This window comes from Micromys minutus (assembly GCF_963924665.1).
Source record: "Micromys minutus genome assembly, chromosome: 1".
Taxonomy (NCBI): domain Eukaryota; kingdom Metazoa; phylum Chordata; class Mammalia; order Rodentia; family Muridae; genus Micromys; species Micromys minutus.
The window spans coordinates 144,447,204-144,470,938 of record NC_137969.1 but is presented as its reverse complement, the minus strand read 5'-3'; the positions used below and the strand labels follow the sequence as shown (position 1 = coordinate 144,470,938).

The following is a 23,735-nucleotide window of genomic DNA, read 5'->3' as shown; positions in this document are numbered from 1 at the left end:
GAGGATGGATTTAGATATTCTAGGTCTTTTGTTATTCCAGATGAAATTGCACATTGCTCTTTCCAATTCTATGAAGAATGGGGTTGGAATTTTGATGAGGATTGCATTGAATCTGTAGATTGCTTTTGGTAAGATGGCCATTTTTTTACAATGTTGATCCTTCCAATCCATGAGCATGGTAGATCTTTCCATTTTCTGAAATCTTCCTCAATTTCCTTCTTTAGAGATTTGAAGTTCTTGTCATACAGGTACTTCATTTGCTTAGTTAGAGTTACACCAAGGTATTTCATATTGTTTGTGACTATTCTGAAGGGTATCTTTTCCCCAATTCCTTTCTCCACATGTTTTTCCTTTGAGTAGATAGGAAGTAGTAGGAAGGCTACTGATTTGTTTGACTTATTTTCTATCCAGCGACTTTGATGAACTTGTTTATCAACTGTATAAGTTCTCTGGTAGAATTTTGGTGGTCACTTACATATACTACCATGTCTTCTGCAAACAGAGATGTTTTTACTTCTTCCTTTCCAATTTGTATCCCTTTGATTTCCTTTTGATGTCTAATTGCTACAGCCAGGACTTCCAGTAGTATGTTGAATAGGTAGGGAGAGAGTAGGCAGCATTGTCTAGTCCCTGATTTTAGTGGGATTGCTTCAAGTTTTTCACTGTTAAGTTTGATGTTTGCTATTGGTTTGCTGTATATTGCTTTTATTAGGTTTAGGTATGGGCCTTGGGTTACTGTTCTTTCCAAGACTTTTAACATGAATGGGTGTTGAATTTTGTGAAATGATTTCTCAGCATCTAGTGAGATAACCATGTAGTTTTTTTCTTTGAGTTTGTTTATATGGTGGATTACATTGATGGATTTCTGTATATTACACCATCCCTGCATCCCAGGGATGAAGCCTACTTGATTATGGTGAAAGATTGTTTTGATTTGTTCTTGGATTCGGTTTGCAAGTATTTTGTTGAGTATTTTTGCATCAATGTTCATAAGTGAGATTGGTTTGAAGTTCTCTTTCCTTGTAGGGTCTTTGCATGGTTCAGGGATGAGGGTTATTGTGATCTGGAAAAGTGAGTTAGGTAGTGTTCCATCTGTCTCTATTTTGAGGAATAGTTTGGAGAGTATTGGTACTAGGTCGTCAATAAATGTCTGATAGATTTCTGCACTGAAGCCATCTGGACCTGGGCTTTTTTTGGTTGGGAGGCTATTGATGACTGGCTCCATTTCTTTAGGTATTATGGGATTATTTAGATGGTTTACCTGGTTCTGGTTTAACTTTAGTATCTGGTATCTGTCTAGGAATTCATCTATTTTCTCCAGATAGTCCAGCTTTGTTGAGTTTAGGCTTTTGTAGTAGGATCTGATGATTTCTTGAATTTCCTCAGGTTCAGTTGTTATGTCTCTACTTTCCTTTTTTTTTTAAACAACTTTATTTTACAAAACAAAGATAAATGTACAGATTTTAAGCATTTTTGCATAAAATTATACAATACATTTTTGTCAGTACTTTTTTTCAGATTTTAAAATAATTTTTACATAAAACTATATGAATATATTTTTTAGTCAGTACTTAATTTTTTAAAGGTTTGATAGTATGCATTGAAAACTTAATAGTTACACTGAGCATAAAGTACATGTAAAACAAAATGTAACATGGAGAGAGTCAAAGTTTTCTTGTTGTGTAAAGATTTTTTTTTTGTTTTGTTTTCTTTATTTCTTGGACTTCATACAGTCTGTGAGTTGTTTCTGGGGTAGTGCGAGCCTCTGGGGTTAGCATCCCACTATCAGTGACTGCATATTATGTCTGTTCTTTTGTGACTGGGTTATCTCACTCAGAATGATATTCTCTAGATGCAGCCATTTTCTTAAGAATTTGGTCAAGTCATTGTTTCTGGTGGCTGAGTAGTATGCCATTGTGTAAATGTACCACAATTTTTGTATCCATTCATCTTCTGAAGGACATCTGGGTTCTTTCCAGCTTCTGGCTATTATAAATAAAGCTGCTATGAACATTGTGGTGCATATATCTTTGTTGTGTACTAAGGTGTCTCTGGGGTATATGCCCAGAAGTGGAATAGCTGGGTCTTTGGGTAGTATTATGTCCAATTTTCTGAGGTATCGCCAGACTGATTTCCAGAGTGGTTGTATTAGTTTGCAACCCCACCAACAGTGGAGAAGGGTTCCTCTTTCTCCGCAACCTCGCCAGCATCTGTTGTCTTCTGAGTTTTGGATCTTTGCCAATCTGACTGGTGTGAGGTGGAATCTCAGGGTTGTTTTGATTTGCATTTCCCTGATGGCTATGGATGTCGAGCACTTCCTCAGATATTTCTCAACCATTCAATATTCCTCAACTGAGAACGTTTTGTTTAGCTCTGTACCCCATTTTTAATAGGGTTATTTGATTCTCTGGTGTCTAGCTTTTTGAGTTATTTGTATACCTTAGATATTAGGCCTCTATCTGATGTGGAGTTGGTAAAGATCTTTTCCCATTCTGTTGGCTGCCGTTTTGTTTTCTTGACGATGTCCTTAGCCTTACAGAAACTTTGCAATCTCATTAAGTCCCATTTGTTAATCTTTGACCTTAGAGGTTGAGCCATTGGTGTTTTGTTCAGAAAATTTTCTCCTGTGCCTATATGTTCTAAGGTTTTCCCTACTTTCACATCTAATAGTTTCAGTGTATTTGGTTTAATGTGGAGAAATTTGATCCACTTACACTTGAGCTTTGTACAAGGAGATAAGAAAGGGTCTATTTTCATTTTTTTGCATGCTGAGTGCCAGTTGGACCAGCACCATTTGTTGAATAGGCTGTCCTTTTTCCACTGAATGTTTACGGCTCCTTTGTCAAATATCAGGTGACCATATACATGAGGGCTCATTTCTGGATCTTCTATTCTATTCCATTGATCCACATGCCTATTTCTGTACTAGTACCATGCAGTTTTCAGCACAATTGCCTTGTAATATAGCTTGAGGTCAGGGATAGTGATTCCCGCAGATGTTTTCTTGTTGTTGAGGATGGATTTCGCTATTCTAGGTCTTTTGTTGTTCCATATGAAATTGCACATTGATCTTTCCAATTCCATGAAGAACTGTGTTGGAATTTTGATGGGGATTGCGTTGAATCTGTAGATTGCTTTTGGTAGGATGGCCATTTTCAAACTGTTGATCTTTCCAATCCATGAGCAAGGGAGAGCTTTCCATTTTCTGAGATCCTCCTCAATTTCCTTCTGTAGAGGTTTGAAGTTTTTGTCATACAGGTCCTTCACTTGCTTAGTTAGAGTCACACCAAGGTATTTCATAGTTTTTGTGGCGACTGTGAAGGGTACCTTTTCCCTAATTTCTTTCTCCACAATTTTGTCCTTTGAGTATAGGAAGGCTACTGATTTGTTTGAGTTAATTTTGTATCCAGACACTTTGCTGAACTTGTTTATCAGCTGTAGGAGTTCTCTGGTGGAATTTTTGGGGTCACTTAAGTCCACTATTATGTCATCAGCAAAGAGTGATGTTTTTATCTCTTCCTTTCCGATTTGTATCCCCTTGATCTCCTTTTGCTGTCTAATTGTTCCAGCCAGGACTTCCAGTACTATGTTGAATAGGTAGGGGGAGAGTGGGCAGCCTTGTCGAGTCCCTGATTTTAGTGGGATTGCTTCAAGTTTCCCACCATTAAGTTTGATGTTGGCTGTTGGTTTGCTGTATATTGCTTTTATTATGTTTAATTATGGACCTTGGATTCCTGTTCTTTCCAGGACTTTTAACATGATGGGGTGTTGAATTTTGTGAAATGCTTTCTCAGCATCTAGTGAGATGACCATATGATTTTGTTCTTTGAGGTTGTTTATATGGTGGATTACATTGATGGATTTCCTTATATTAAACCATCCCTGCATCCCAGGGATGAAGCCTACTTGGTCATGATGAATGATCGTTCTGATGTGTTCTTGGATTCGGTTTGCAAGTATTTTGTTGAGTATTTTTGCATCAATGTTCATAAGTGAGATTGGTCTGAAGTTCTCTTTCCTTGTAGGGTCTTTGTGTGGTTTAGGTACGAGGGTTATTGTAGCCTCAAAAAACGAGTTAGGTAGTATTCCATCTGATTCTATCTTTTGGAATAGTTTGGAGAGTATTGGTGTTATATCCGCAATAAATGTCTGATAAAATTCTGCACTGAACCCGTCTGGACCTGGGCTCTTTTTGGTTGGGAGGCTTTTGATGACTTCTTCTATTTCTTTAGGTGTTATAGGGTTATTTAGATGGTTTACTTGGTCCTGGTTTAACTTTAGGATCTTGTATCTGTCCAGGAATTTGTCCATTTCCTCCAGATTTTCCAATTTCGTGGAGTATAAGTTTTTGTAGTAGGATCTGATGATTTCTTGAATATCCTCAGTTTCAGTTGTTATGTCTCCACTTTCCTTTCTGATTTTGTTAATTTGTATACTCTCTCTTTGCCCTGTAGTTAGTCTGGCTAGGGGTTTATCAATCTTGTTGATTTTCTCAAAGAACCAACTCTTGGTTTTGTTGATTTTTTCAATGGTTCTTTTTGTTTCTATTTGGTCTATTTCTGCCCTAATTTTGATTTGCTTTGGGCACTTGGTGTTTTTACTATTATGTGTCGGGAGGTATTTCTTTTCTGGTCCAACCTATTTGGAGTTCTGAAGGCTTCTTTTATGCTCCTGGTCATCTCATTCTTGAGGGTAGGGAAGTTTTCTTCTACGATTTTGTTGAAGATATTTACTGTGCCTCTTAGTTGATACTCTTCTCCCTCTTCTATTCCTATTATCCTTAGGTTCGGTCTTCTCATTGTGTCCTGTATTTCCTGGACATTTTGGGTTAGGAGCTTTTTGTTTTTTGCATCTTCTCTGGCTGTTTTGTCTATGTTTACAATGTTGTCTTCTGCCCTCGAGATTCTCTCTTCCATCTCTTGTAATCTATTGGAAATGCTTGCTTCTGTGACCCCTGATTTCTTTTTTAGGTGTTCTACCTCTAGGGTTATCTCTTTTAGTGTTTTCTTTATTGTGTCAATTTCCGTTTTAAATTCCCTCTTCCATTCCTTCGTCTCTTTGGTTGTGTTTTCCACTAGTTCTTTGAGTTCTTTGAGTGTTTTCCTTGTTTCCTCTTTAAAAGCTTCTGAATCTTTTTGCTTTTCCTCCCGTTCTTGTTTAAGTATCTCTATCAGCATCTTGAGGTATAATTTCAGGTCTGCGTCTTCTTTTTCTGGAGTGTTTGGCATTCCGATGTTTGCTGTTATGGGAGAGCTTGGTTCTGGTGTTGCCAGGTTGTCTTGGTTTCCTTGGGATATACTCTTTCGCTTTCCTCTTGCCATTTTGTTGTCAGTGATATGTTCTCACCTTTCCCTTGTATCTGGTCTGTGTCCCTGGATCTCCACTGGTCCAGGTGGCAGATGGGCCCAGCCCTGTTCTATGCCTCAGAGTCGCTGGGTGGGAACAGAGGTTCCAAAGTTCTGTTCCTGGACCCCGGATCAGGCAGGTCGGGAGGGTGCGCCCCGCGTGCGCACTCCGCAGAGATCTCTCTGCTCCCCGGCCGCCCAGATCCCCCACTCACCAGTTTTTTTACCCTTAGGAGCTGGCGGTCCGCGTGGCAGATGGGCCTGGCTCTGCTCTGCGCCCTGAAGTCGCTGCTGGGTGGAAACAGAAGTTCCAAAGTTTTGTTCCTGGTCCCAGTTTTTCAGCCCTAGGAGCTGGCGGTCCGCGAGGCAGATGGGCTGGGCTCTGTTTCGCGCCCTGAAGTCGCCGCCGGGTGGAAACAGAAGTTCCAAAGTTCTGTTCGTGGTCCCTGGATCAGGCAGGTGAGAGGGTGCGCCCTGCATGCGCACTCCGCAGAGATCTCTCTGCTCCCTGGCTGCCCAGATCCCCCACTCACCAGTTTTTCACCCTTAGGAGCTGGCGGTCCGCGTGGCAGATCTCCACTTTCCTTTCTGATTTTCTTAATTTGGATACTCTCTCTTTGCCCTCCAGTTAGTCTGGCTAAGGGATTATCAATCTTGTTAATTTTCTCAAAGAACCAGCTCTAGGTTTTGTTGATTCTTTGAATGGTTCTTTTTGTTTCTATTTGGTCAATTTGTGCTCTAAGTTTGATTATTTCTTGCTGTCTACTCCTCTTGTGTATATCTACTTCCTTTTGTTCTAGAGCTTTCAACTGTGCTGTCAAGTTGTTAGTGTATGCTTTCTCCAATTACTTTTTGGAAGCACTCAGAGTTATGAATTTTCCTCTCAGTGCTGCTTTCATTGCATGTCATAGGTTTGGGTATGTTGTGTTTTCATCTTCATTAAATTCTAGAAAATTCTTAACTTCTTTCTTTGTTTTGTATTTGACCATGCTATCGTTTAATAGAGCATTGTTTAGTTTACATCTCTTTATGGTGTTTTTGTGACTTTGTTGTTATTAAAGACCAGCCTTAGACCATGGAGTTCTGATAGAATGCATGGGAATATTTCAATTTCTTATATCTATTGAGGATTGTTCTGTGACCAATTATATGATCAAATTTGGAGGAGGTGTGGTGAGGTGCTGAGAAGAAGGTGTATTCTTTTGTTTTAGGATGAAATGTTCTATAGTTGTCTATTAATTCCAATTGGTTCATAACCTCTGCTAGTTTCACTGTGTCCTCGTACAGTTTCTGTTTTCATGTTCTGTCCATTGATAAGAGTGGGGTGTTGAGGTCTCCCACTATTATTATGTGGGGTACAATGTATTTTTTGAGCTTTAGTAGGGTTTCTTTTATGAATCTGGGTGCTCTTGTGTTTGTAGCATATATGTTAAGAACTGAGAGTTCCTCCTAATAAATTATCCCTGTAATGGGTAATTTGTTTTCTTTCTTATCTTTTTTGATTACTTTTGGTTGAAAATCTACTTTATTTGATATTAGAATGGCCACTCCAGCTTGCTTCTTGGGGTCGTTTGCTTGGAAGATTTTTTCCCAATCTTTTACCCTGAGATAGTGTCTGTCTTTGTCTCTGAGATGAGTTTCCTGTATGCAGCAAAATGCTGGATCGTGTTTATGTATCCAGTCTGATTGCCTATATATTTTTATTGGGGAATTGAGCCCATTTATGTTAACAGATATTAAGGAATAGTGGTTCCTGTTTTCTGCTATTTTTGCTTTTAGAGGTAGAATTGTGCCTGTGTGTCTTTCTTCTTTTGGTTTTCTTGCTTAGATATTTTCCTGTTTTTACTAGGATGTAGTTTCCCTCCTTGTATTGGGTTTTCCACCTATAATTCATTGTAGTGCTGGGTTTGTGGTCAGACATTGTGTAAATTTAGTTTTGTCCTGGAATATCTTGGTCTCTCCATCTATGGTGATTGATAGTTTTGCTGGGTATAGCAGCTTGGGCTGACACTTGTATTCTCTTAGGGTCTGCATGATGCATGTCCAGGATATTCTAGCTTTCATAGTCTCTGTTGAGAAATCGGGTGTGATTCTGATTGGTCTGCCTTTATATGTTACATGGCCTTTTTCCCTTGATGCTTTTAGTATTCTTTCTTTGCTTTGTGCATTGGTGTTTTGAGTATTAAGTGTCAGAAGTAATTTCTTTTCTGGTCCACTCTATTTGGAGTTCAGTAGGCTTCTTTTTATGATCATGGTCATCTCATTCTTAAGGATAGGGAAGTTTTCTTCTATTTTGTTGAAGATATTTACTGTGCCTCTTAGTTGATATTCTTTGCTCTCTTCTATTCCTATTATCCTTAGGTTATGTCTTCTCATTGTGTCCTGGATCTCCTGGATATTTTGGGTTAGGAGCTTTTTGGCTTATGCATCTTCTCTGATTGTTTTTTCTATGTTTTCCATGTTGTCTTCGGCCCCTGAGATTCTCTCTTCCATGTCTTGTAGTCTGTTGGAGATGCTTGCATCTGTGACTACTGATTTCTTTTTTAGGTTTTCTGCCTCCAGGGTTGTCTCTTTTAATGTTTTCTTTATTGTTTCCATTTCCATTTTAAATTTCTTCTTCAATTCCTTCATCTCTTAGGCTCTGTTTTCCTCTAGTTCTTTGAGTTCTTTGAGTTTTTTTCTTGTTTCCTCTTTAAACGCTTCTATTTCTTTATGCTTTTCCTCCCTTCCTTTTTAAGGATCTCTATCATCATCTTGTGGAATGATTTTGGGTCTGAGTCTTCTTTTTCTGGAATGTTTGGCATTCTGCTGTTTGCTGTGATGGGAGAGCTAGTTTTGAGTGTTACCAGATTGTCTTGGTTTCCATTGGGTAATTTCTTTTGTTTTCCTCCTGCTATCTTTTTGTCCGTGATTATATGTGGTCTTGTTGTTAGTGATTGTTTCCCATTTCTCCCGTGTACTTTGCCAGTGTTCCTAGATCTCTGCTGTTTCTGGTACCAGATGGCCTGAGTGTTTGGTCCACATGCATGGGCCCTCAGTGTGGAATTCGAGTTTCTATGGCAGAGTTCCTGCTCTCCTGAACCAATCTGGCGGGATTCGGGGGACATGCTTTCTTTGGGCTCAGCCCAGACCTCTCTGTGCCTAGGCTACTTGCAGTGCAGTCTCACCAGACCTGCGTCCCTGGCTCTCTGCTGTTCCTGGTGGAAATTGGGACAGTTTTAACTGTGCTTTTCTAATTTCAATGTCTTTTTTTTTCTATTCTAATTTTTCTGTCTGCCATTTCCAATCCTGTGTTGAGTAGAAGTTACAAGACTGTATTCTTCCTCATTCTTAGTCTTAGCAGGGAAGTTTAAAATTTTTTACCCTTAAGTGTAATGTTAGCTCCGGGCTTTCAGATATGACTTATATTGATGTAATTTCTTTCCAATCAGAGTTTGTGGAGATATTTTTATTAGAAAAGAATAATGACTATTAACAAGCCTTTTTTACATGCATGTAAGTCACTTGACTTCATTTGGTTTGTTAATGTAGTGCATTATTCTGGCTGCTTTTTAATACTGATTCTTCCCTACCTCCTACAGATAAATTTATTTTCTCATTCATAATTCATGGTCTTTTAAGTTTTCTGTGTGGTTTTATTTCCTAGCATTTTATTGAAAGTTTGCATCCAGGTTTATCTGGGAGCACTTGTGTGTGTGTTTTTTCTTTGCTTGTTGTGTCTCTGACTCTGGTGTTAAGATGATGCTGAGGTTGTAAAATAAGTTTAGAAGTATGTTTTCCCTTCAGATTTTGGCAAGAGTTTATAATGTGTTGGCATTAGTTAAATATTTGATAGAATTAACCAGCGAAGCATGTGAAGTCTCTTTAGTTGGGGCTTTTTGGAGATTACAGTTACAGTCTTCTCACAAGCCATGTACATGTGAAGATTTTGTATTTCACTACAATGCTGCTATGGTAGACTGTTCTAGATCTTAATGCATTTCTTAAGGGTCTTTCACTTTGCTGCTGCATACTTTTTCATCGAATTTTTATTACTATAGGCTTTGTCTCTATGGCACAAATGCAATATTTCCTCTTACATTTCTGTCTACATTTTAGTATTTGTGTTTTCCCTTCTTTTGTCATTAACTATTCCTAAAGATTTGATAGTTTTATTTGCTTTTCCAGAAACAAAAGTCATTCTGTTACATATATAATTGTTTTGCTGTTCTGTGCTCTCTTATGTTCACTGAAATCTGTTATTTGTTTGCTTCTCCCAAATTTTGGCTTGATTTTTTCATTTGTTACTTTTGAAATTGGTTATCTATTTGAGATTTCTCTCCTACTATAATGCAAGTCTTTGCCTCTATAAACTTTTAGTGCTGTGTCTGCTATACCTAGTGTGTTTTGATATGTTCTGTTTGTTTCAAGATGTTTTCCAGCTTCTCTTTTAAATTCATGTGTTGCAGAAGCACATTGCTCAACCGCACTGGTAAACCTCCCACTGTTCCTTCCACTATTTTCTATTTCTAATTTTATTTCATTGTGATCAATATTTGAATAAGGTATTTTCATTGTGAAAGGTATTCGAATAACTTCAGGCTTCTTAAATGTATCAAGTCACTGATCCAACCTGATAAACACACTGCACTTGGGAAATAGCACACATTCTGTTGCTGAGACAAGTTGTGCGTACAAATGTCAGTTAGGTTTGTTCAGTCTGTAATGTCTAAGCCACTGCCATCTTAATTATATTTTGTCCTCATGCACCTATGGTAAACATGAGATTGAAACCTTCTAGTATGTCAGTGATTCTATCAGTGTGACAGTTTTCTGGATGATCCTGGATGAGTGTCTCTCTCTCTCTCTCTCTCTCTCTCTCTGTATATATATATATATATATATATATATATATATATATATATATTTTTTTTTTTTTTTTTTTTCTTTTGCTTATATTCCTTACCAATGACTTTTGGATGTACTAGGACTCAGCATCTACATTTCTGGCCAGGAAAGCTTTGAGTATATTCCTGTCCTTCTTGGGACACATTGTCTTACTATAGGCACAAGTGGGCTGCTCCCAGCAATCATCCACTGCAGTGCTGAGTGGAGCATGTAGGGATCAGAGTCCACTCCTCATGTACAACATTCCTGAGCCCGAACATGAGCTTGCCGAGTAGCAAAGGTGTTTAATTTCTCTTCACAGGCGTCTTGTCTGCTGGATTTAGTATGTGGTAAGAATCATTTCTCCATTTAGTCCTGCCAAAGTTTGCTTTCTATTGTTAGATTTTTCTCATGTTGGGTTCATGTATTTAGTGGGGCACCGAAAACCTTATCAAATAATAACACTGTATGAACTCTTGGCTTTGTTGCTTCGGAGCCTGTGGTGAGGTTGTGCTTCATGGTAACCATGTCACCACTCAGGGAGGGCACTCACTTCCATGCCAGTTGGGAAGCCAAGGGAGAAAGAAACCATCATCCTGTAGTTCAGGCCCACCCTGACTGAGCCAAGCTCTCCCACCACACGTGCCTTTCTGATGGTTCAACCAATTGCCAATAAGTCAGATGACCAAGACTTTAACATGTGAGCTCTTGAGCATGCTTATCCAACCATTTCAAAATGTATTGGTCCTATTTCCTTTACTATACTATAGCAGGTCAGCTCTCTGTATAGACCTTAGGTTTGTAATGACCACCCTGGTCTAACTTTGCTTTAACACTATCCCATGGTTCCCAGCTCTCTCCAGTCTCAATGGTAGATCCCAGTTTCTCTGTAAGGGAGACTTTTCCCTTCCACCTGTCTATAGGAAATGACATTTAGCTGCAAGATGCATGGATATTTCTTAAATTTCAACCTTTTCATTGTTTCAAGGGCACTGTGAATTTTCCATGCATCCAATCCAATGAGACAGCTGGTAAGATAAGAAGGAAAGTTAACTTTAAAGATATAAAGCTATCTTAAGATTTTGGCACAAGGAGATTGCAAAAGGAGGAAACCTCTGCTGGGAAGCAGCTAAGAAGCCTAGAAGTAGATTATTAAAGCCTTTGACAAGATTCATAGGCTAGAAGAAAACTTAGCCCCCAGCTCTTGGGGACTTTGTATGTCCTCTTCTGGGTATGCTTCTTTATTTTACAGGTCAGCTATGCATATGGAAGGACAAATTTGTAGTCATTGTCTTTCTCCTCCTCTCTCTTTATCGTGTAAGACTTCTATTTCACTATTTAGCATCCTCCTGTAGTTAGTTCTTTTAAACACGTAACTAAGGGGACAGAGATAATGACTTATAATCACTACACTAAGTATTACACAAAGCATTTCTGGGCTGATGTTGGCTCAGTTGGTAAATGCATTTGCTGCCCAAGCCTGAGGACCTGAGATTGATCCCTAGAACCCACGTGGTAGATGGAGACAGCCAACTGTTTCAAGTGGCCCTTTGATGTCCACATTCATGTATTCAATTATTCATACCATGTCATGCATGCACACATGCATATACGCATGTAATTTAATTAAATACTCAATATAACAAAATGTTTAAATGTTATGATAATTATAGTATGCTATCCTTACCCGATGAATAGAGTTACTGGTAGCATGCCACTTGCATAATTATTAAATATACTTCTTAGCAAGCTCTATTGGAATGGAAACAAATGTTGCAAAAACTCTGCTATGTAATAATTATGTTCTAATGTGTCAGACTCAGGAAAATTCCATATCAGAACTAAATTATCTAGTTATCTTTTGGTTTTCTCTCCAGTGGATTAGCCCACGGGAATTTGTCACATAGAATCTAACAAGACATCTTACTCAATGAGAGCAAGTGCTTCTCATCAAACGGCCCACATGAGCCAAGCAAGATGTCTTTGTTTCTGATCCTTACAGCAAACTCTTTGCATATACTTATCTGCTGTAACTAATTGTTTTGGACTCAATTGACCTTTGAATCTTGAGAAGCCAGTTGTCTTAGTTAGGGTCTATATTCCTGCACAAACATCATGACCAAGAAGCAAGGTGGGAAGGAAGTCAGGACTGGAACTCAAGCAGGTCAGGAAGCAGGAGCTGAAGCAGAGGCCATGGAGGGATGTCACTTACTGGCTTGCTTCCCCTGGCTTGCTCTACCAGCCCAGGGATGGCACCACCCACAATGGACTGGGCCCTCCCCCTTGATCACTAGTTGAGAAAATGCTTTACAGCTGGATCTCATGGAGGCATTTCCTCAACAGAGGCTCCTTTCTCTGTGATAACTCCAGCTTGTGTCAAGTTGACACATAACCAGCCAGTGTACCCCAGTGTTCCACAGAGATTGAGATACAGCATCCTTATCAGCCCTCCAAGACTGAAGCTATTCTTGCATCCCGGCCATCTGACAGGGTAACTGCTCTGTGAAATTCTGAAGTACCACCTTACCTTTAAGGAAACAATTCAATCAGATAAAGTGCATTGGACCAGGTTAAGGCGAGAGGAAGGAGACCAATTTAACTCATCCCCTTCTAAAACCATGGATACTATTTTGTCCTGTGTTTTAGGAGTATGCTATTCAGTTTTCAAGAGAGAAACACAAGAGTTGGGACTGAGGGTCATTTTATCATAGAAATGGTAACTTTATCCTTTAACTGCTTCTTGATAAATATCTGTGCACCTGAAGGGTGGAATGGGCTCTCCCCCAGGCTCTCTTACCCAAGTAAGGCTCTCTTGATGGAATCCAGCTTTCCAGTTCATTTTCAGACAGTGTGAGTCTGGGTGAGAAGTAACTGTTTCTCTAGATGCCATCGGCAGGGAGAATGACAACAGATTTTCTCATTTCAAAGATACTGTGAGACAGGTTTTTCTTCATTTGCTATTAAATATCAGGATGTGTGATTTATTTCTGTTTCAGTTCTGAAAGTTCCATGGAGAAATCAGCAGACATTTGCTGCCTGGTGGCCTGAAAGGGGTTTTAAATCCAAATGACACCAGGAATACTAAAAACCATGCTTCTCCTGCAAGGCCAGCTGAGCAATGAAATGGAGTCTGTCCTGCTTGCAGGGGCAGAGTCTTCATAAATCACCTCAGCCAGAAGCTGCTGGCTAATCTGCCTTCTGGAATGATATTCTATGTGGCGTTTATTGTAAGTCTGGGTGCATATAAAGAAACCCAGCAATGAGAGGCGTTAGTCAGGTTTTGGATACAGGGCCTTATGGCTTAGGTTTAAAGGCCAGGGTGCTTTGCAAATCAAGAAAGACCTCCTGGAGCATAAAGATCTGCCAGGAGGTCTCGCTTACATCTTGAGGTTATCTTCTTCCTTTCCATTCCCTGGTCCAGATGCACACTCACACTTGCCCACATACCCCCAGTGCCCAGCATCTCTTTATGTTAGTGTGCTCAACGGTGCCTTGCCTGATGGTTGAGAGACTGCTCCCCAGTGCAGTGTATTCCAAGTACCATACAGCTTTGTTGGTACAAACCACCCTAGTGTCCCTTGCTTCATGTGTCACTGCAGTGCACTGAGACCCTCTCACTCCATTCCTTGCACCTTTTGCTCGTCCTGACAAGATCCTCTCATTCCATCACATCTGCTTGTCTGTGCTGATGCAGGTTCATTTGCTGGGGGCTCTCACGATTTTTAAAAAGGATTTTTTTTTTCACATCTTTGCTTATACCTCTCAACAGCCTGTTAAGGTGGGCCTTGTCATCTTGACTTTACAGATGAAGAAACCAAGACTCGAGCAGCTCAATTGGGCTATCTGCTCTCAGCTAGTGTCTCAGTCAGGGTTTCTATTCCTGCACAAACATCATGACCAAGAAGCAAGGTGGGGAGGAAAGGGTTTATTCAGCTTACACTTCCATATTGCTGTTCATCAGCAGAGGAAGTCAGGACTGGAACTCAAGCAGGTCAGGAAGCAGGAGCTGATGCAGAGGCCATGGAGGGATGTCACTTACTGGCTTGCTTCCCCTGGCTTGCTCAGCCTGCTTTCTTATAGAACCCAGGTCTACCAGCCCAGGGATGGCACCACCCACAATGGGCTGGACCCTCCCCCTTGATCACTAGTTGAGAAAATGCCTTACAGCTGGATCTCATGGAGGCATTTCCTCAACTGAGGCTCCTTTCTCTGTGATAACTCCAGCTTGTGTCAAGTTGACACAAAACCAGCCAGTACAGATAGTGAAGGGGTACTGCTCAAACTTACACACCGACCCTTGCACCTGGTTCAGGGTCCTCCCCACCCCACTTTGCAATTGTTTTTATGGCTGCTATAGCAGTTTTTCTGGCTGTTCCTAACTTTGATTTGTGCTATCAATTCAAACTGGAACAGACAGAGGGCACTTTGTTCACTGATGCTTTGGGGCCTGCACTTAAAGGCTTAGAAAATGCTCAGCGAGTGGGGTGACTTATGAATTGGTTTGGCAGCGTGCACAGGTCTTCGCTTGGGCATGCTGTGCAGTTTTTTCTAGGAGAGTTACAGTCTTTTCTGATGAGTCCCCACTCAGTGCCATGCACGAGATCAGAATATCTGACGTGGGCAAACAGTCGGCCTGGGAGTCGAGTGATTGAAAGGTGAAACCAGGTCAGCCAGCAAACTCAGCCGCAATCTGGCATCCACTACATTTTAGAGTAGCCCTCAGAGCCTGTGAGCTCTGCACCGATGCCTTCGGCCAACTGTGGCTCAAACCTGTCCTAGAGATTAGTCTGTTTTTTACGAACAACACAGCGTAAGAGCTTCTTTGATATTCATGTTGTACCAGGTATGGTAATTTAGACATGACTTAATGTATAGAATGTTTATACATTATGTATACACATTATACCACATTCTATAAGAAGTTTCCATTTCGTCGGGTTTAAGGACCCCAGAAGGGCCTTGAAGCAATTTCCCATGGATCCCGAGAAATCTGCATGACATCTCGGTGTCACGGAAATCTTGGTACTGGTTGTTTAAAAGTCTTCCGGGTTCTTCTGTTTGCCACACAGAGTTTCTGTGTGTTATGTTAATATAAAGAAGTTCGGTGGATGTTGTGAACCGAATCGCGACTTAATATCGTTGGCATATGGGAAACGGGACTCTGCAGTGACTGCTATATGCCTTTCTGCTTCCTCTCCCCGGGTGTCAATCCTGCCATACGGGACTCTGCAGTGACTGCTATATGCCTTTCTGCTTCCTCTCCCCGGGTCTCAATCCTGCCATACGGGACTCTGCAGTGACTGCTATATGCCTTTCTGCTTCCTCTCCCCGGGTCTCAATCCTGCCATGTGTTGGTCACGCCGTGAGTGTGGAGGTTTAGCTCTGGGTGGAGCTGGCTTGTGGCTCTTTCCTCAATATTAGGCCTATATCAGTTGTGAATCCACGAATAAAACAGGGAGTTGGTATTTTAATCCTGTTTTCTTCTTCTCCAGGTACCACCCCTCGACAGAAATTGAAAACCCACTTCTCTCGGTGCCCCAAGCAGTACAAGCATTACTGCATCCACGGGAGATGCCGCTTCGTGGTGGACGAGCAAACTCCCTCCTGCATGTAAGTGGAAGGCCCTGTGCCCATGAGCGAAGGGTGCAGCACCCTCCCAGCCTGGGGTTTGACAACATTGGAAAGTCTGAGCTAACCCTTCCATCTGTCCGGACACAGTTCTGTCGGGTCCTGCCGTCAGCCACATTTTAGGGCCCAGCTCAGCATCTGCTTGTGGAGAAACTGACGCAGTCTTTCCTCCTGAAATCTGAGTATGAGCATCCAGTTCCGATTCTGTGCTGCTGGTGGCCCCGCCTCCCTAGAGGGAGAAAAGGCGATTTTAACCGTGTTAGGGTGCTCGATCGTTCCCATCATCTCCTGGGTGTTTCAAATGAAACCAGATTCCTTGGCACGTGTGGGACAGTTTCTCAGTTAATGTAAATAGGAAGGGACACCTGCCAGATTAGATGCTGGTTTTCGTTCCCAGGTGTCAGTGAAGAGGAAGGAAGTCAGTCCTAGTTCTAAGCAGAAATCGTCACGGCCTATTTAGCCCACTCGGGAGTAAGTTTGAAGAGGACTTGACTTTTCCAGTCTTAGATCAAGAGTCCAAGTTCCAACTTTTTGCGTGTACTATTAATATTCATTTTCTCCTAATGGGATGCCCCTGTAAAGAGAATTCTAGGATTTTCCTTCACGTAGGGATCAAGTGAGTCTTTAAGCATAATTTTAACCTCAAGTTCACAGGCCATGTATGTATGTTCTGCACAGCTTCTAATATATAATTCCCCATAAGAATCTCACAAGCATACAAAAATCTCACAATTTTATACAGGCTTCCTCAAAATTTAATTTAATTCTAAAAAGAAATCTGCACAGATAATACTTAGAGGTGGAATAATAATTGCTAGTGTATAAAAAGGGTGTGTGTGTGTGTGTGTGTGTGTGTGAAGAATAGACCTGATTTAAATTGTTCATTTAGGTTTTACTGGCTTAGAGACATACACTGAATTTTTAAAAGACGAATGCCCTGTGACTCAGAACATTTTTCCCCCTGACTGGTTCCCGTGCCTGCAGATTTATTGTTTTTTAACTGTGCCATCTTCTGAGATGGAAACCAGATTGTGTAATCTCCCTACCTAAGATCAATTCACAGTTTCCCCCATTAAACAGGAGGGTAATACCCATTTCCTTAGCCTTCCAAATCAACTTTCTTGGCCTAGTTTTCAGTGTTTGCAGATGCCCTGTAGGATCCTGTGTCCCTTCTCAGGGTTTGGTATACAAATCCCTGCTACCCTAGAGAGCTTCTTCCTCCTGGTGATGTAAGATGACTTGAGCTTCAGGCTCTCTCTTCCTCTTGCTTTCCACATGGAGACTCAGAGTGAAAATCATCACCAGCTGATGTGCAGTTTGTTTGTTGGATGGTGAAGTGACTGGGGAGGTGCTCTAGCCATGTTCGAGTTTGACTTCTAGTGTGATGTCATTAGGTTACAACCTATAGGAAGTTCTGCTTGCTTAAATATTTTGTTAAAGCTACTGAACCCAGAGAGTTCATAGTTACACAAAAATTCCTAAAGAGCAGCACGGAATAGCTGGACATTTATGAGCAAGACGGTTGCTTTAAAGAGTCGTATGTAGTAGGCTTGTTAAAGAAACCACTACTTTAGTTCAAAGGGAGCATGCATATTTGTCAGACTTAATTGTATTTTTTATAGCTGCTTAATCACTTTCCCTGCCACATTTAATTAAGTGAGCCTTTCAATCTTAATTTAAAGACCATTTTTGATATTTTAAAATATCAAAAGTTTTAACCTGTGTTTTTTTAAAAAATTAAATATTTACTTATCTTATGTGTCTGTGTACCTGAGTGTATATGTATAGTATATATGTGCACAGCATATCTACACAGAAGCCCATGAAGGGTAGAGGAAGGACTGGATCATCTGGAACTGGAATTACAAATGGCTTTGAGCTTCCTCGTAGGTGTTGGGAATTGAACCTGGAACTTCTGGAGGAATAGCAAGTACTCCTAACCACTGAGCCACCTCTCCAGCTCCCTCCCCCATGTTTTGGTCTTAGAATGAAGGCACTCATTATCTTGAGTGAAACAATTCTCTCCTACCTGTCCTGAGATCCTCTTCTGCATCCTTAGATCCATCACAGCCCACATTTCCCTTGAGATTGCTTCTGTTTGTTACTGTTGGCCTTTAAAACATTTTGTCAGCTACAGTGGTAGCAACTTATTACTGAAGCAGTCCTGTCTTTGTGGGAATTCACTGCCTGGCTTTTGTGGAACCCCAGCTACAGAACAGCTTGTCAATAATTCCTGAGGTTTGTAAATAAATGAGGTTACACAGAAATCTTTTCAAGGTGCAGGATCTTACTGATGTTGAAATAATTGTGTGTGTGACCGATATCTCATTGTGCTTGGGCATATCTGTAGAGAATAAGGGTAAATGTGAATGCAAAGATGCTGGTGTTGCAAGAAATAAATTTGATTCAAATGCATCATTTTTATGTATCTTTTGAGTTTCCATAACAACTCATAGAACTGTATACAGCATCTGTATATCACTGAGCCATTAGATCAAGGGAGTCTTGTATAGATAAGTCCTAGCTTGGCCAAAAGTTTCCCTAACAACCACCACAGGCTTAGGGGATCTGCTGAGTTGAAGTATTTTTTGAGGTTATATTGATGGAGATGTGAGAGACTGAGGGAGGCCATACCCCACTACAATCCCTGATTGATTCTGGCTGCTTTTCTTTAATAGGGACCATGGAATCAAAAGACACAGCTTAGAAGGGGTGGAGTCAAGACTGAGGTGAACACACATGGAAAGTAGCTCATACTCAGCCAACTAAGAGAACAGGCGAGGACAGGACTTGTGATGTGTCTGTGACATGCGGACACATGGGCAACAGAAGCTTCCTGACATGAAGTCTCCCAGCCATAGAGTTAAAACTCAGGGTGTGTGTGTGTGTGTGTGTGTGTGTGTGTGTGTGTGTGTGTGTGTAAAACTATGGTTGTCCTGGAAGTAGCTCTGTAGATCAGGCTGGCTTTGAACTCACAGAGATCTGTCTGACTTTTCCTTCCCAGTGCTGGGATCAAAGGCATTAGTCACCAGTGCTGGCTAGGAAATCATGTTGTTTTAAGGAAGCACATTGATGCAGTGACATGTTTGACCTACACTACAATGACTTCCTTGTCATGAGGGTTTTATGAATTGGAAGTGCTGTGGAGGGAACTTTAACATCCCCTTTTAACACAGTCTGAAAGGTTAAAACCATATAATATTTAATAGGTGGCCATGACAGTTTGTCCCTACCAGACAAGGTGGTTTCAGCGGAACCAAGTATAATTGCTCCTGAAGATAGCAGAGGAGAGCGGGCCTTTTTCTATTTTTCCTTTTTAAAAGAAACCAGGTTTGCACTCCCCCAGAAACAACTCACAGACTGTATGAAGTCCAAGAAATAAAGAAAACAAAACAAAAATAAAAAAATAGTTACAAAACAAGAAAACTTTAAATATTTCCATGTTACATTTTATTTTACATTGTACTTTAGCTCATTGTAACTATTAAGTTTTCAAGGCATACAACCAAACCTTGAAAAAAATCAAGTACTGACTAAAAATATATTCATATAGTTTTATATAAAAATTATGTTAAAATCTAAAAAAAAGTACTGACAAAAATGTGTAATTTTAAGTAAAAAATGTTTAAAATCTGTACATTTATCTTTGTTTTGTAAAATAAAGTTGTTTAAAAAAAAAAAAAGAAACCATGTTCTTTATTACGGAACAAAAACACTGCTAGTTTCTTCCTAAGAGAACTGGAGACTCATGAGCATCGTTTTCCTTGCAGCTGCGAGAAAGGCTACTTCGGGGCACGGTGTGAGCGAGTGGACCTGTTTTACCTCCAGCAGGACAGGGGGCAGATCCTGGTGGTCTGCCTGATTGCGGTCATGGTGGCGTTCATCGTCTTAGTCATCGGAGTCTGCACGTGCTGCCAGTGAGTGTTTAAGCTGACTTTTAGTAAACCTGAGAACTTAGATCTTCTTCTCTCCTGTTCCCTTTTATCTTTGCTTTCTCTTCTGTTTTTCCTACTATCTCTCCAGTTTTGCTTTGCTTTAAAAAAATTCAACTTTTTGAGACTTGTGTATGTTGTATTAGTAGTGAAACACAGTGTAGATAATTTTAAATCAATCTACAAGGAGTAAGTATTATAAGTTAAAATAAAATTTGTAATTATATTTGGGCTAAATGGTTCAGTTGTGGTTCTTAGTAAACTAAATGAATCCAAAACTGTTTCATAATATAGTGACATTGAAGAAAAATAAAAAGAAACTGAAACCTTTTATGCGCCCATATTAAAATAATTAAGTTATTAATTCTGTTTTGATTTTTATGAGTTTTCATTATGCATTTGGAATTCAGAGACACCTTTCTTTTCTCTTTGAGGGGCAGTGGGTTAGGACAATTATTAATATGTGAGCAGTTTCTTTGGGAAGCTATTATTAAGTTTAATTTTTTCTTGCTTCAAGGAGCATCCCTTCCTAAGCCATGGCATCCTCTTCTGGGATCCAGACTGTACTGAAAGGGGGTGTGGCTTGATTCCTTTGTAGTGTTCTTGGAATGAAACACAGAAGCACAGAAAAACAAACAAAAACCCCAAACCAAAACAAAGCAAAGAGTAATTTTGTCCAGCTCCACAGTTAGATATTTTTGAGATTTTAAACAAGTTTCTTAATGTCTCTGAGCTTGGGTCGTATTTTCTGTAAAACACATGTACTGAACTCGGTAATCTACAGGAGTCCTAGCTATTAGAGTAAAAAATAGTTTTGAGATTTTATACTTTGTGATAGAAAGGACTATTTTTACTTGAGCAGTTAGGTCAGAGGACATGTTGAACACAGATGGCAAATGACCTTTTTATATTAATCTTGAACCACATGTTCAGAAAACTAGAGTGCAGCCCAGAATAGTAAAGCATTTTTTTTTTCATTAACGTGCCTAGAAGTTTGGTAATATTTCCAGGGGTTACGGTTGCTCTTCCAGTTTCTTATGCCTGCTTCCTGCCCTTTCTGCTTCTCCCCAACACCCATTTGTGCTAATTGCTCTGTCCATGGAATAACTTTGCATGACAACTTTCTTCTGTACCACTAATCTCTGTCAATAACCGGGAACTAGATTCTTCCAGTGTATATAAATGTATGTCACCACGGCTGTTAAAGCTAAAACTTCAACCTAAGTTCAAAAATAAGGAATGTGTCAAAAGAGAACACGGTGGTCGTAAGACAAAAAGGAACTTAGACATCTTGAACGTCATAGAATGAAGGCCCGGGGCTGGCTTACTGAATATTTGCATGCTGACGTGAACTCTACATACTCAGACTAATTTCTAATATGTTATTTTTGAAGCCCTCTTCGGAAACATCGTAAAAAAAAGAAGGAAGAGAGAATGGAAACTCTGGGTAAAGATAAAACTCCCATAAGTGAAGATATTCAAGAGACCAATATTGCTTAACGGTAAGTATGCTAAACATAGTAGAAGGGAAAGCTCGAGACTGTAAGTGGTGAGTTGGGGCTTCATTATGTCAAATAATTACTGATCGGAATTGAGTTATGTGTACAAACATCTAAAGATAAATTCATTTTCTTTGTGACAAAGCCTAAAAGTTTTGCCCTAAGTGTATCATGGCATAACAACATAGAAAAAGAAAAACAAGATTTTGTATGAACATGCTAAAATAATTAATCCTAATTTTATGTTTAAAAACAACCCCACCCTTTTCCTTATCAAGTGTGCTACCACAGAATTAGGCATTATAATGCTACATAGCTGTCATGGTTATTTTATATTTTTTTCTATCCTCCCCCTTTTTTAAAATAAAAGAAGTATTTTAATTTAAACATATCAAATCAAGAGAGGACATGCAATAGCGATGTGACAATGATGATGGTGGTGGTATTGGTGTTGGCGATGACGCTGAGGATGCTGGCGGTGATGATGATGGTGATGGTGATGGAGAACGTACCTCACATAAAGCACACCTCCTGTAGTATCGTGAGTCAGGATCCTAGCAGTAGTCCCAGATCCTTTCTGCTTCTTCAGTGCAGATATTCTGATGAGAAAACATGACTAGGTCAGTCTCCCAGGAGTCAAGAAGGACCACCCACCGTGCTGCTTGACTTTGGGAGCAGCAAAAAGCCACCAAATGCCTGGAGGGGCCATAATGAGAACTGATTGATACCCTGCTCGGTGGAAGTAGATGCTGTGGCAGCAGGAATCACTGCTGAAACCTAAATATGAAAAAAAGGCCCCAAAGTGCCCCTGCTTTGAATCTTCATCACATGCTCGACACTAGGCAGCTGCATCCCAAAACGAGTCACAGTGGAGCGGGGTCCCAGCCATGGAATCAGTAGCAGGGGCGCCTTCTTGGAAAATGTGCAAGGGGCGCACACAGCACAACCTGCAGATTCGAAGTGGGATGATCTGGGTTAGAATGACATGAAATCCAACTAAGACTATTTTTAAAATAACGTAGCATGTGGTGCCGTCACAGTTCGCGGCACTGAGACTCGTGTTTAAGGAAACATAATTTCTCTCTTTCTGCTAACTCTTCATGGCACTGGTTAAATTCCTGGCCAGTTCAGTTCCTCTAGGTTAGAGAGGCTTGGAGCAATCAGGCCTGGTGTTTCCTTGTTCAAAAGCAGTCACTTTCCACTAACTTTGGGTACAATGACTCTCCTTTGTGGAAGCCAATCGTGGCTAGTAACACTTGCTGAGGAATTACAACGTTCTTATCATTCATTACTAAGACAACCCCAATGACTCGGGACACAGAAGCCAACTCTGGATTAGCTACTGTTTAACGGTGCATTCTTCTAAAGTTGCTGCCCCTGTGTTCTTCATGCTTACAGGTTATAAAGTTACCACAAGCTGGTGGCAAGCTACAAAAGACCAGACTCATTTGCAGATGGACCAGACATGTCTCAGGAAAACAGCTAACAGAAATGAATGTTTAAATATTGTATTTGCTTTTCTAATTTTTATTTGTAACTGTGTGTTGTTTGTTGTTGTTTTTAAATAATAATATTTTTGTTACAGTCTTCAGAGTTGAGAGAAAATGACCTGGTTAGGTGACAACGAGGGACATCAGAATATAAACTTTGCTGCAGGATTATTAAACAAATCAAAGTGGGAAAGAAACTAGATTAGAATTGAGTCATTCTCAGGCAGTGACGGCACAGGCCTTTAATCCCAGCACTTGGGAGGCAGAGGCAAGCAGATCTCTCTCTCTATAAGTTCAAGGCCAACCTGGTCTGCAAAGAAAGTTCCAGAATAGCCAGGGCTACACACAGAAACCCTGTCTCAAAACACAAAACCTATTGAACGAACAAGCAACCAAACAAAAAACCTGAGTCAAATAATAGGGCTGCCCTTTTTATAGACTTACCATATGCTTGAAATATATTATTCCAATTTACCGTTTCAGTAGTCTGTGAAATTTCGCATTTTTGTCCTCATTCCTATATATGCAAAAGATAAGTAATTTCACTTAGATTTAGAGATAGAGGAATCGAGAGAGCCAGAACCGAGTCAGTCGCAAATCCAAAGCTCTTACCATTTTTTGCTAATTTGAGTTCCTGAGACCTAACTCAATAACGTAATCCAAGATTTCCTTCTGAACTATGCTATGTTCTGAGATGGTAGGGAGATTTCTCTGCACTGGCGCAGAGTATGGAGTCCTGGCTAGAGCTGATGTCAGCCAGCATCATGACTTAGTATTATCTGCTTCTTCATAGAGTCTCAGTGACATGAGTAAATGTCCTGACCCTAGATAGCATGTATGAATTGAACTATTTTGTCACTATTGTGTTCCTTTGATCATATGCTGCATTTAATGGAAACTGTATTAAACATAAAAAAATTAAAATTTACCTTTAGTCAGTATTCCATAGGGCATGGGAATTTCCACGTTGATTAG

At 40.2% G+C, this 23,735-nt stretch overlaps 1 protein-coding gene across 1 annotated transcript in view; it reads left to right on the top strand.

The window, feature by feature from the left end:
* Positions 1-22,724, top strand: part of BTC (betacellulin) — a 50,939-nt gene extending 28,215 nt beyond the window's left edge. Inside the window, exons 3-6 of the mRNA XM_080916029.1 lie at positions 15,704-15,821; positions 19,610-19,756; positions 21,166-21,273; positions 22,669-22,724. Of these exons, the coding sequence (XP_080772155.1) occupies positions 15,704-15,821; positions 19,610-19,756; positions 21,166-21,271 (371 nt within the window). The 3' untranslated portion in view covers positions 21,272-21,273; positions 22,669-22,724. The remainder of the gene's footprint in view (positions 1-15,703; positions 15,822-19,609; positions 19,757-21,165; positions 21,274-22,668) is intronic.
* The last annotated feature ends 1,011 nt before the right edge of the window (positions 22,725-23,735 follow it).